The 14408-nt window shown below is 41.6% G+C and overlaps 1 protein-coding gene across 2 annotated transcripts in view; it reads right to left on the bottom strand.

The window, feature by feature from the left end:
• Positions 1-2676: 2676 nt before the first annotated feature.
• The window catches only part of LOC114639390 (guanylate-binding protein 1-like), a 14394-nt gene continuing 2662 nt past the window's right edge, over positions 2677-14408 (bottom strand). Inside the window, exons 2-10 of one of the 2 annotated variants that reach the window (XM_028788141.1) lie at positions 11562-11759; positions 9274-9401; positions 8439-8548; positions 8013-8209; positions 7058-7306; positions 6000-6280; positions 4220-4432; positions 3433-3535; positions 2677-3218 (exon numbers count right to left, since the gene is read on the bottom strand). In XM_028788141.1, the coding sequence (XP_028643974.1) occupies positions 2977-3218; positions 3433-3535; positions 4220-4432; positions 6000-6280; positions 7058-7306; positions 8013-8209; positions 8439-8548; positions 9274-9401; positions 11562-11751 (1713 nt within the window). In that variant the 5' untranslated portion in view covers positions 11752-11759 and the 3' untranslated portion in view covers positions 2677-2976. Of the gene's footprint in view, positions 3219-3432; positions 3536-4219; positions 4433-5999; positions 6281-7057; positions 7307-8012; positions 8210-8438; positions 8607-9273; positions 9402-11561; positions 11760-14408 lie in introns of those variants that run through there. The other variant, XM_028788142.1, reaches the window with a different exon arrangement.

Below are 14408 nucleotides of genomic sequence, written 5' to 3'. Positions count from 1 at the left end.
AATTTTATACTTGTGTTGATATGATATAATTGCCATAGAATACAGATACAGTAATCAAAATAAAGATGTTTAAAGATATGGAAAAAAAAAAAAAAGGTGACGGGAAAGAAATTTACAGAAAATCTTGGCTACAGTAGTTACAGAAAGCAGAGAAGAGAGACTCTAATCAATGAGAGACAGAAAACCCCTTGAAAAGGACCAGTGTGCATATTGCAAGGAGAGGGGCAACTGGGCCTAAGAGTGCCCCCAACAAAAGAAATGGGGAGAAAAGCTCCAAGACTGGGAAAAAAACGCTCCCAGATCCAAAAAGTGTTAGCCCTGGATGAAGAAACCAACATAAAGGTGGAAAGGGGAAGGAGCACCACCCAGTCAGCATGTTGCTTCCTCTCTCCTCCTCCTCTTTTCTTCCCCCCTTTCCTCCCAACTCCTCACTCCACCTATCTCTTCTACTGCCCAATTGCCAAGCTCCACTCCAAATATAATGTGACAGGAAAATATCCTGCTACAAAGGTATATATAATAGACCTCAGGAATTTAGCCAGAGATACAGTAGAACAATGTAAGGTATGCCAGCAAATGAATGCTTATGCAGCCAAGAGTAAACAGGGTAAAACACCTAGGAGAGAACAGCTAGGAGTATATCAAGAGGCCAATTTTATAGAAGTTAAGCCAGGAAAATATGGTTACTCTCTAGTGTTGGTAGATACTTTCTCTAGATAGGTTGAGGCTTTCCTTACCAAGCAGGAAACAGCTAACATGGTAGCCAAGGAGATATTAGAAAAACTCTTCCCCAGGTTTTGAGTGCCCAAGGTAATTGGATCAAATAGTGGTCCTGCTTTTGTTTCTAAGGTAAGTCAGGGATTGGCAGAGATATTGGGGGCTAATGGAAGCTCCATTATGTGTACCATCCTCAAAGCTCAGGATAGGTAGAGAGAATGAACAGAACCCTATAAAGAGACCTTAACTAAAGTGTCTTTGGAAACTGGTGCTTATTGGGTGGTGTCCCTTCCCTTGGCCCTGTTCCAAGGCTGGAATACCCCTCCTGTGTGGGACTCCCCTGACCCAGGCTTTTGACACCTCCAGAAGTGACTTTTCGGGCTGACAAGGATCTTATGACTCAATTGCAATCCTTCCAGATCAGTCACCAGGAATTGTGTCCTACACCTTAGTGCCCTTTATAACACAGGTACCCCAGAGGTACCACACAAGTACCAAGTTAGAGATTAGATACATGTTAAAATACATCAAGCTGAAGACTTAGAAACAAAGTGAAATGGGCTGTTCCTCATGTTGTTGACTACCCTGACCTCCATTAAAAGAGATAGATTAGCTACCTGGGTTCACATAACTCATGTCAGACCAGCACCTACACCTGATCCCAACTGGAGAGCAGCCAGACACCTGAGCAAGCCCCTCAAGCTCAAGATCACCTGCCCTTCTTCAAGGCCAGAGAAACCATTAGATGACTAAGGTGAAACTTCCTTCCAGCACTGAACCTCAGCACCTACCACAACCCTACCAAAGTGACTTGGCAAGTACTCTCAGCCACTGGGAATGTAACTTGGTCCATGACAGTGGAACACCAGCTTTATATCTAGAGGCTGGACCTTGTTTTTGACCTCTGTAAGTTACCAGCAGGCCTTGACTCCTGGGACATCCCCACCATAGAGACACAGGGACAGGGATTACCCAAATTGGGGGGATGAGGGACTTTCAAATCTAAACCGTGTGCTAGAAGTGGCCTTGGAGGGTGGGGCTTAGGGTATGGACACCCAATGCTGAGGAATGTCCTGCGAGAAATGCCCATATATGTGTGCCCCTGAGATGGAAGAAGCTGACAGCAGGCTCATCATTGTGGCAGGGGGTGGGCAACCACTTTTTCTATGATTTGTGGGGGTGTGGAACATTGAGAAACATACTGGAGACCATTTGTAGGGTTAGTTAAAGATTCAATGGCAAAGGTACTGGACAGATGAGAGAGAGAGAGAGAGAGAGAGAGAGAGAGAGAGAGAGAGAGAGAGAACAAAGATGGGTTGAGTCTTGGTTTAACTACTTCCTTTGGTTTGCTACCTTGATTTCTACATTAAAACTCTCATCATCCACTGGCCTTAGAAAGAATTTACAGATGTAGATTGCTAGCAACGACCATCACCTTAGAAAGAATTTGGAGATGTAAATTATTGTTAAAGATAAGTTAAAATATTTTTGTCAGTGGATCTGGTATAGAATATCTTAGAAAACAATTTGAAGATCAGAAAGGCATACTCTTCATACTTAAGCTGGGGATTTTTTAAGGTCACGAAACAAAAATACTGGTAACCTACCTAGCACTTAATAATGTGACTCTTTTTGATGAAGCCAGATTGATGTTCAAGGTAATGATTAATTTCTTGTTTAGATTTGTGATTCTTTTGAGATTTTTATGAGGTTACTTTTTAAGATAAATACTAAGATAATTGACTCTTTGCAAATTGCAGCCTGCAATTAATGAGAAAATTACCTTGCTTGCTTACACTTTGCTAATCTATAGCAAGGTGCTTAGTTACAAATAAATGTATGTAGATTTTTGGGAATAATTGTATTCTTTTTCTTAATCTGTGATATGTAATATCTTTCATGTAAAGGTGTTCAGAGCATACTGAGGTATTTTTTAATAATCATTCACTAAAAGAAAAGTAGAATGTAGTCACATTTTAATTTCTGTGCTGCTTAAAAGATTTTTTAAGCTACATAAGCTGCAGGGGGAAAAATACAGTTGTTAGAGCTTGCTCATTGGAGCTTTGCCCATCTACCCAATGTGTGAATGTGTGTATGTATGTGTATGTGTGAAGTTGTTCAAGCTTGTTCTTTGGAGCCTTGCTTCATCCACCAAGTTTGGATATGTATATGTTCCCTCACCCTATTCACTGAGCAGAGAGAATCAAGCTTTTTTCCCTCGTGGAAAAAATCTGCTGAATGATTAATCACCATCTTGTCTCAGTTTACCCTGAATGGTGAAGCTGGTCTTTGACCAACAGTGGTACAATTATGTTGTTTGTCAATGGCCCTCTGTTGCTCCACCCACAGCTGGGCCTGTTCCTTCTCCATCTTCTCAAATAATTCTTGCACAAGCTCCTGGTAAAACTTCTCCTTTTCTTCCATCAGCTGGTCACTCTGTTTTTTTATTTCCTCCAGTATTTTTGATATACTATGTGCAGCTTCAGCTTTCACATGCTCCACTGTGAAGGAAAACAAGAAAGAAGGTGAAAACTTTACTCTCTTCTTTCTCACTTGCTTCACTGTTACTAATGATGTCATAGTGGTACCAATGTCTGATGTAAGGCAGTAAAATGTAACACTGTTCTTTTAGTTTTGGTTTAGGATCCCAGGTTTACAATGATTTAAACATTTCACAGCTTTCAAGGGTATGTCATCCCTTAAATTGTACCTTACCATCAATCTCCTTTGCCTTTTCTCTCAGAATTTGGTCTATCTGTAGAATTGCATCAGCCAAATCCTCCTTGGGCTGCAAAAATTTCTGGAGAACTTCTTCAACCTTTGAGTACAGAGAACATGAAGTTAAAGCAGGAATGACTACAAGCTTTTGTGCTACCTCTTTACCCATCTTTCTTCTAACAACACCAGTCAAAGAAACAGTCACATAGTCCACACTGACTCAGGAAGAAATGTCTTTTATTGGAGGCCTCTGTTGGAAAACAAATACTGTCTTTTTAGACTGAGGGTTCTAACTTTTGAGTTAATGGTGCTATGGTCACAGATGTGTAAGTTTGCTGAAGACATAATCTTCATGGAGAACAGAGAGATCCGAGTGAATGAGAGAGGAAGAAAGCATGGGGTTGGGAAGGAAAATGGATAGAGAGACATGGGATGGTATTATTTAAAGATAATATGAAGCCCAAACTGATGAATTATAAGTTTTGTTTAAGGGGTCATCACTGAGTCCTTTGCAACACCAAGATTCTAGCTGAAACAGAGAATGACAGTCACACTGATAGCTAAAGTGGTTCACACTGGTGGCTAAGGTGGTCAGTTTGAACTCAATTGTTAAGTGAGCCCATTGTCTCTGATAAGTGTGCAGGACATATCCAGTATGATGACCTTCCTGTATGGTATACATGAGGGTAATGTCCGTAGAGTGCAAGTATTTCAAGTGCAAACAGAAGATGCTCTCCCAGTCTGATGGTAAGTAACTTCCCAGAAGACACATAATTGTGATTACCAGAACCCCCTTCTTGGGTTCCTCATAGTAATTTTTCTTCAACTCCTTTATCCTTCTCATAAAAACACAGTATCCCCCTGGATTAGAATAAGTCCCCTGTTTTATATCTTCATCTAGTGGACTGAAAAGATCCTGAAGCAGAGCCAAGCAGTGAGCTGAGGAAGCCTGTAGATTCTTCTTACAAAATTCCTCTCGCTTTGTCTCCAACACAGTCTTTAGTGAAAAAAGAAAAGAAGCCAGAGTTTAGAATTTTGGGAAGCATTTCTCAAAAGAAAAGCAAGTCCCAAACCCAAAACAAACAAAATAAAACATATAATCACTGACTATAATTGTATCACTTCCTGTGATGTCAGCTTTTTACCAACATCATACTTGCTGCTTGTCAGTGAAATTCAGAGCAGAGTTTTACACCTTTAGATGTAAACTTCTTTTTCAACTTGGGTCCAAAGATGGTCAATGAAATCAACATGGCTCAATATTAATTTGCGTCAGATAGCTAAGGTTACCATTCCTTTGATTTGAATATTAGATCAGGCTGCTACCACTGGGTATATAATTTCATCAGACACACTAATTACTTCTTTGGTACTAATTTAGTGAAAAGGAATATTGTAGGATCGTGAAAGGACAACATGATTTCTGGTCAAGCACTGGCTAGAAATCTTAGGCCATCCGAGGTAATCCTAAGGACAGCATGCGTTTCCCCATGCTCCCAGACTCCAGGCTCCTGACACAAGGCAGAAGTTTTCCTTAGACTGGGGTCTTCCAGTCACATAGGACAACGCCCCTACTAGCCCCTCCACAGGTAGAGGACATGAAAACAGGCCACAGAACCTCAAGACAGATCTTCATATTAATGAGGTACCTAAAGGCCAGAGGGTCATAGCCAATTAAACATTCCTTCCCAGACCCTCCCCTTTACAAAAGGTATTTATCCTCAGGCCAACTCTGAAAATACCAGGATATAGTTTTCATCTATTTTCCACATGACAACAAATGTCTTAAGACCATGGACTATTTTTCTTCTTGGGTATCCACCATGGGGAATAGTGGAGAAGGTTTTCAGCTACTGTGCTGCTGTCCAGTCTTCCACAGAAGAAATCTCTGTGTTTCCAATTGAGCCACCCAAGCCAAGCAAGCAGACATGACCCAGCCAAGTGAGAACTCTCATCCCCCTGGGACACAGCCAGAGCTTCGTCCTCCTCCTCTCCTCTTCAGTGGTGGTCCAATTCAGGTGATAAACCCCCACTTCATTCTTGGCCTTTCCATAGCTTCCCAGTGGCACCTGGGAGCCCAAGGGCCTGAGAACCAGCCGGTTCTCAGCCACCTTTTAAGTCAGGGACCCCCAAGCTAAAAGCTCTGACTCCTCGTGTGAGCTCAAACTGTGCTCCCCACCCCCAAGCGGAGCCCTTTGGCTTTACGTAGCCCCATGCCTGCCCAGTGCCAGTGTGGAGTGAACACAGTCAAATTCCTGAACCCCTGTCCCCACGAGAGGCCCTAGCCATGTGGCAAGACAAACGCGGGACACACATATCAACCCAAAAGGGACCACGCACACTACAACCCAACAGAATATTACTAGCTTATTCATGAAAGCAGAAAATGGTTTAAAGCATTGAGCATATGATAATTCAGTTTCCTATTTATCATGATTGTTAATAGGTAGCTGTTACTATTTTAAAATCCAACAATAGTTGCCACCTCAAACACACATTTCATTTCTTCATAAAATTTTGCCTTTAAAAATCTACATCCAGGCAAACTTGAGAGGAATAATTACCACTAATTCCTTCAGAAACACTTGATTAAAATGTTTGAAGGAATTTTCCGTGAAGATCTTGATGGCCTCTTTCTCACAGGTCCTGTGCAGGTCCAGCAGCTCCTGGAGGGACTCTGTGGGGAGCTTTACACTCTGACCCATCTGCTGGTCATAGTGGGCGATGGCCTTTTGCACTGCAGCTGAATTCTCTGTCTGGGCCAAAGCCAGGACAGCACTCTCCATGCAGGGTATAGACCCACTTCTGATGGCGTCCACATAGGTTGTCACCAAACTCTTTAGTCCTACAACCAGGAAACACATAACAATGTTTGCTACAGATCATGAAGACAAGTCTATTCTGTGAAATTCTAGGTATGTCAGTCATTGATGTCATAAAGCATCAGTGTTCTTAGCATTGTTTGGAAGAATGACAAATGGAAGCATTCCATCTCTCTCATAGTGATGAAATTAGACTTTCCTCTTAGCAAGATCCTCTCATGAGGTGTCTGAAACCCCAAAGGCTAAGAATGCTGGATAGAGATTACACAGGCCCATGTCTATGGAATGTTTGCATCCATTTTAACATAGTCACCATGAGAACAGACTTCACACTTCCATCACAGCTGTCTGTGTCACTAACACTGTCCATAGTAGGCATTTCATTCCCATTTGTGAACAAAACATGATCTCCCAGTCAGAAATTCTCTATCAGGATGATTATAATAACTAGCATTACCCAAGAGAATATTCTGTGCATGCTAACCTGACGATAACTAGACCCATGTAGATTTTTTATACTTACATTTAAATTTTAAGAGACATACTTATTCAGTGACTATCTAATTGGTGAATGCAGTGCTAGCTTGCTAGGGTAATTTGATTTTTTCCCCTTTGGCCGTCTTTTCTCTGTTCCCATTGAGAAAATTTGATAAATAAAATTGATTATAAATGATGGTATCATCTACAGTTTAGCACTACAATAGTGATAGATTAACATTTCTTCAAAGCTGAAGTGGGTCATGGCTGTCTCCTGATACTGTGGCCTATACAGTGAGCAGACAGACTGGGAAAGGACTCACGTGGTCCATTGACCCTGAGGCCTCCTGAAATGGTTTTAACCTTGGAAGACCTGAACACATAGGAACAGAACTCTGCCACTTGTTCCACAAAGTCAGGGTCCAGGTCTTGATCCTGCAGCGATTCCAGCTGGTTAAGCTTCTTCCCGGGTGCCGGGCGCTCAAAGACAAAGCATTTCTGCTTTGGAAAGAACTTACAGATACAGATCCTAGGCAGATTCAACTGTTTTTCTCTTTCTTTTTGTCCAGTACCTAGATGGAGCAGAAAAAAAATTTCAGCTACATGTTAGAAGGCGAAGATATATCCTTTGATTTGATCATATGAGCTTTTTTAATCCTGGAAGGATGAAAGCTGAGTAAGGAGGCTTATAAATTGAGGCTGTACTGGGTCACATTGTGAGTCCCTGAAAACACAAACCAAGAAGATGGAATAGGACAGGAGTTGGGGTGGTATCTGTTTTAATTACATTTAGTCTTAGAAAAGCCTCAATGCTCTGGTAGCTTCTATTGTAAGGATTCGACCCACTTAATGTAGCTGGACTGTGTGCATAAACATGTAAAGCCTCATGTACAGTATCATTTGATTTCTACAGGCTTCTGAAAGTCAAATAGTTGTGTGAACCTCACAATTTCCACACTTGGATAAGGATACTGGTAACACATTATTCTTTTTTTCCCAAAATATATCTTCATTGTGCACAAATTCAAAGCAGGTAGTACAAATTTAAGGGAAAGTGGAAGACAAATTTATTTATAGAACAAAAGGGAAAATGTTTGACTAAATTTGACAAGTCATACATTAAGCACTAATTCTTAGGAGTAACTAGCTGGAAGAAATGGAAACTCTGCGTATTAGAAAATTATAGATAGAAGCCGAATTCTCAGTGTTTTTTGTGGTTGTGCTTTGTTTTAGCTTTAGTTGTTTTTACAATCTCATTTACCAGATGTAAGTCTCTACCTTGAAGAAGCTTCAGGGAATTCTCTAGGTATTCATCTGCCGAGATAGGTAGCCCATTTACTTTGAGCTCAAAAGAGAAGTCTCTCAGAGTCCACACAAAGTCTGGAAAGAAGCCCACAAACTCATCTGAGTCCCCCACCTCATCCTGGTCACAAGGGGATCTTTTTCTGATTCTGTGTGTCAGCTCTGTCACATAGCTGATTAGATAATTAAGGAAGGCCACAGAAAAAGCTACAGCACCACCCAAAGCTCCAGAGTCTCAATTCTGCATTAGTACCAGTTCATTCTGAACCTTAGCTCAAACCTTCCTTAGCCTTGCTTCTAACCTCAAAGTGAACACTGTACCTATGTATATGAGTTATAGTTTATGTGACATTAGCCCAGATCCTGACGCATGAAGGTAGGTCTGAACCTCAGAAAGGATACTGCAGCTGGTCCAGGGCCTGCTGGTTGATGGTTCCTATGCTGTTGTAGACAAAGGTACTACTTAAAAGTATAGCCAGGGAAAAGATCCAACAGTCATTCTGGTTGTCACCCTGGAAATCAACACACATGGATCAGGAGTATTCCTTGTTCTTCTGTCATTTTCCAGATCTGGAGTGGGAAAGTATGCTCACAACATTAGAGGGTATATAAGCCTTAAAAAAAAATGAGACTTTTGTGAGTTATGCAAGGTACAAACCAAACAGCAGAAATAGCCATAAAACTACAGATGCTGTCCAAAGCACTTGCAGGGTAAAAATTCTCTTAGTTTGAGGATTAGTTTGTGTGATTATCACAGGAACTGCTTTACATATTTTAGTGTTTTAATATTGCAGACTACCACTCTCTTATTATACAATCCAGGCTTTTGACAGTTCCCATCCTCATTATAAGCTGAACATGACCACATGTCATATAAGTATGAATGAATAGGAAGCAATGATGAAGTTCAAACTATTATTGACAAACCACAAGCCTTACAACCTGCATTCAATTCCCAGAACCCACATACGGGAAAGAGAACTGATCCCACATATTATCCTGTAACCTCCACATGTGCACTGTAGCTCATGCAACATGATACTTGTGATGAACTCACCCACACATTTACATGTGCACAAGCATGCACACACAGGTGCATGCAAACATATACACACACACACACACACACACACAAACAAACATACAAAATACAATTTAAAAAAATCAAAAAAGTACAGACAACAAAGTAAAATATTCAGAGATTAAAGCTTAATTGCAAAGTGAGCTCCATCCTTACTTTCTCAACATCTCCCAGGCCCTCAGTGTCAAGCAGAACTAGGGTATGGTCTGGCTTCTGGGGATGAGGCATACACCACATCCAGATGCCCTTGGTTTTAGCCTGCACTGTGCAGCCCAAAGAGAAACCTGAAAAGCAGGGAAGAAAGGAGGGATTAGACACTTAGCATCAGAGCTTCAAGAAAGTCATTACAAAATTAACATATTAGAAGTAGAAAGTGGTTAAGTGTGCTTGCTGGTCTTAGAGAAAATTACAGTTCAGTTCTCAGCATCTACAGAGAGGATGACAACTGTAGAACACCAGTTTCAGGAAACCTTATGTTTCTGTCTAGCAGCAGTGAGTGCCAGGCATGCACACAGTACACAGACAGAATATTCACACATGTGAATTTAAAATAAATAACTCTTCCTTGAAAAATCAACGCAAGCAAGTCAGGATTAGTTGAAACCAAAGCTAGCACCGATATAACAGAAATTCATTTTCAGATAGGCAGAATGCAACAGTCACAAGGCCTCCAGACTTGTACCAATGTTCCAAAAGGAATGTGTAGCAGGATCAGTCTTTTAGGTGGACACTGCTGACCTGGCTGTGTGTGAGGCTATGATGAAAAAGCAGATGTAACCATGGAGATCCCAGGTTGTTAGAGATGCCAGGACTGATGGATGCCGCCTGAGGAAAGCTGGAGTCAGTGAGTTCCCCTGACCCCAGAGAGATCCCTTGTGACCTTTAAAGAGCAAACCCTACAGGCAGGATCTACAAGATGATGCTTTATAGATAGATGATCACGGCATGCCCTGAATGCTGTACATGGAGCTATAGCATCTGGGGTTTGCCCTGCTGGGGTTCAGTCTTGTTATGGAGCGTTCTTCCCTTCCCATCCTCCTGAACACTGAAAATGGGAATGTTTATTATGTGACATTGTATATCACAAGTTGTCTTGAGTCTGAGATGATACTTTAGACTTTTATGTAATATTAGATCTATAAGACTATGGAGACTTTTGAAGATAGAGTCACTGCATTTAGGATCCAGGAGCAGAATGCTATATATTGCATATAAAATATTCATCACCGGACAATGTATTTGAACATTGGTCCTCAGTTAGTGCCACTGTTTTGGGAGAGATGGATGGATTTGGAGGTAGAATTTTCCTGGCAGAGGAAAGGCCTTGGAATATTAATGCTGGACTTGCTTATGGACCTGTGATCTCTGCTTCCAAGTCAGCCATGACTCAAACAAGCCACAAGCACCTATCACTACACATAGAGCCCCAAAGCCATATCTCCCCTGCCATAAGTGGACTGACAATACCTGAACTTTGAGCAGAATACACCCTTCTTCCTTACATTGCTTCTGTTAGGCATTTGATCAGTGATTTGATCAGAGACTAACACAACATAGAAACCTGAAAGGCTGGGCTCAGTCACGTGTCTCTATATCCATCTTCACATCAGCATCATTCAGAGTACTCTACTGTCCCATCCACAGGTAAATGGATAAGACAATGTTAGGCATACCTGATCACTGTCCTTGAAAAGGGAAGACTGTTTTGCTGTCTCATTCTCACAGTGATACCTCGAAGTTATCATGCTAAGTGAGAGAACAAGTAATGAAAAGCCTATATTTTGTGTGAGTCCATGTATGTGACACTGCTAGGACAGTCAGAGTCATTCATATAGCATACAGAATAGAGGGACGGGGTGGGCAATGGGTTAGTTGTAGAGATGGATCAGGAGATACATAGTTGTACTATTTTATTTAATGCCACAGATCTGGACACATAAAATCAATTAAAAAGAAGAATCTTATATCATTTACAGTAATAAAAAAGTTGACACATATACTAAGGATCTATTTTTTTAAAATTAAAAACCTATTGTTAGTACATGAACATTTTATCAATGCCTTTAAGCTAATTACCATGTAAATTAAATTCAGTTAATTTCTTCCATTCTGCATCAAGGAAAGCAACCCTTTCTGGTTTTAGAAGGGAAACTTAGAGACAGATATGATGGTGCAGACATGTAAGAAGCACTCAGGAGGCTGAGACAAGAGGATCATGGGTTTGGGTCCAGCCTGACTACACACTGAGCTAGATACCTGCATGGGCTACACAGCATGACCTTGCCTCAAAAATGAAAGCAAACAGAAAAAGCAGCAATGAGAACAACACAAAGGACCCCAAGGGACAGCAGTGACTAGAAGATTAAATTCTTCACATTCTCATTCAGAAAGCAGACAGTGTGAGTGCACACAGGGCACAGCACAGCCTTGTTGGTGACACTCACCTGATCTCTTCCCAGCCAGCCTGTTCATCAGGTAGGATTTGCCTGTGCAGTAGAGCCCCACAATGGCCACCACCACCACTGGCTGCTGGATATCAGACAGGATGCTCAGAGCTTCCTGGTTGGCTGTCAGTTGTCCTTTCACATTCTCAATGAGGCAGATAGGGCCTGACATGTGAACCTCTTCGGCCATGACAATTCCTGTGTACGGACAAACAAGACTAGCTAGATTCAATTATTTTCACTCAGAGTTTAGAATTGTGAAATTCTCAAAAAACAAAACAGTGCTGTGTGTTTCAGTGACATTCTGAAGATGAATACATATAATTTAATTTAAAATTTTTTATATTGTAATTGTGTCAACATCTTATTACTCTCACAAAAATATTCCAATTAATTTAATCAACTGAAAAACTCCTTATGATTTTACATGAAATGTCAAGTAGAATATATAGATAGACTTAGAAAAATGATGATATTGCAGTGATATGTAATTAATTTCCCTGAACTATAATTAGCTGCCTTCATAATCATTTCTTCTATCAAAAGGCCTGAACCAAACTTTCACATGTTACCATAATCATACCACCCCATGATGTCACCCATGTATTTTGAAAGTATCTTGATACATGACTTTTTTCTGTTTCTACAGAAACTTCAAGAAACCTGTCAAGTTGGGACATGGCACTTGGGGTAAGCTGAGTTTGTGTTCCTCCCCATCGGTCACTCATACTGAGCTCTACAGCAGACCTTAGCTCTTATCCCCTGTTTGTTTTCACATCAACACAATGATTTCTTGCTTTGTCCTTCACAGACATGGGGCTGTTCATCCTGCATCTCATTTTGTTTCCCCTCATGAGTACCAGCCATGGGCAGTCCTCTCAGGAGGAGTAGGACTGAGTCAGTTTAGCTCCATCATTTAACTGTGTTCATCAGCAGAAACAGTGTGATTACAGAGAAAGACAGTCCCAGTACATTTCTCACCCCTGATTAAGACATACATCTGCTGTTCACGAAATCAAAGCAAGTCCAACAGTGACTGTTGGAGACTGGCTGTCAGGGGTGTAATACCACCCAGGGTTTCATCAGCAGCTGTGTTCCAGCTTGTGCTCAGGAGCTGTCTTTTCTAGTCACAGCAGTTCTAAAGAAAATGAATTAACCTTTGTGATGATTTGTATAGGTGTGGCCCACGGAGTGGTACTATTAGAAGATGCAGCCATGTTGGAGTAGGTGTGTCACTGTGGGTGTGGATTTTAATACTCTCTTCCTAGCTGCGTCTTTGTTGCGTGTTGTTCTGATGCTTTGATCAGATATCTGGGTGTGAATGCTGAAGGTCCTGTTCCCCAGTTGGTTGTTGATTGATCACTAAAGATGGTAGCAGCCAATGGCTGGGCAGAAGACGCAAGGCTTTCAGGTTTCCCCCGCCCCCCCCCCAAAAAAAAAGCAGGTTAGGACATGCAAGAGGGAAGGAGATTCACCATGTTTCAGAGGGAGAGCCACCAGCCCTGTGAGACCTTGGATACAGTACCCTTTGGCTGCTTCCCCAACTGGGTCTGGGGTAGCAGTTGAGAGATTAGAAACACAGCTAAGCTGAGGGCAGATTTAGTGTGGTGAGCAAGGATAAGGTAACTGAGCATGTAATCTGAGGGCAGAGTTAGAGGTGTTGAGCTGGGAGTTAAAATAAGGACACATTAGCCACAGGAAGCTTAGAAGTGCCTGACCTTTGGGCTAAAATTGTATTAAAAATAAACTAATATATATGTGTCTTTCATCCGCAGATCCAAGGGAACCTAGGTGGGGGCAGGTAGCATAGTTCACCCAGAGTTTAAGGCAGGGTAGTAGAACCCTGATTAACATTCCATTATATGAAAAGCTCCTATCTTAAGAATGTTGATGTTGTTAACTCATGTTGTTATCTCTTTTGTAAACGTAAGAGCTACAGGAAACCCACTCAGATCTACTTCTCATGGACCAAATAGACTTCATTCCGGTAAGTACATTGGCCTAAAGTTCCCACTTACTACCTATTCCAGAGGATAGGATTCCTCTAAGTTTCAAATGTACATCTAAGAAAAATTTTTTTCTTTCTCCCAAACGCATTTAATCTTATTCTCTACCTTTTGTGTGTGTGTGTGTGTGTGTGTGTGTGTGTGTGTGTGTGTGTGTGTGTTTTAGCATCTTGTCAAGTCCATGCTCTTACTACATCTAGGACAGCTCCAGAGAAGCAACCTACAGATGCTCAAACCTTCTCTCACAGACACAGACACTTCTGCTGGACTTGGTCCTTCTTATCTATCCACAGACAGTTCCATAGACCTGGACAACAAGGAAACAGCCAACTCTGGACAAAGATCCCCATACCTATTCCTCTAGGTTTCCTAGAGACACATCACCCTCAAAGCCAAAAAGAAGTAGTCAGATATCAAAAAGACCCTATTCCTGCTCTACCATTGCCTCATTCTAATTTTTTCTGTTTTAACTAACCAAAACAGGGGAATGTCAGCATTCTGTCTAAGCTCCACCCCAGAGTTACCTGGCAATAGCCAGGTATGTGCTGCCCCACAGTTACCTGGCTGCTTGCCCCTTCCTTGCTCCCTTGTTCTCTTGCTTTATCTTGCTCTTGCTTTCCCTTCCCCCTCTCTCTCCAATCCCTTTCCCATCTCTGTTTCCATGTGCTCATGGCCGGCCTCTCTACTTCTTTACTTCTCTTCTCTTCTCTTCTCTTCTCTTCTCTTCTCTTCTCTTCTCTTCTCTTCTCCTCTCCTCTCCTCTCCTCTCCTCTCCTCTCCTCTCCTCTCCTCTCCTCTCTCTCTCTCTCTCTCTCTCTCTCTCTCTCTCTCTCTCTCTCTC

The sequence above is a fragment of the Grammomys surdaster genome, unplaced genomic scaffold (genome assembly GCF_004785775.1).
Source record: "Grammomys surdaster isolate TR1022 unplaced genomic scaffold, NIH_TR_1.0 125702, whole genome shotgun sequence".
NCBI lineage: Eukaryota > Metazoa > Chordata > Mammalia > Rodentia > Muridae > Grammomys > Grammomys surdaster.
The sequence above is the reverse complement of the archived record's forward strand: the minus strand, read 5'-3'. Positions and strand labels throughout refer to the sequence as shown.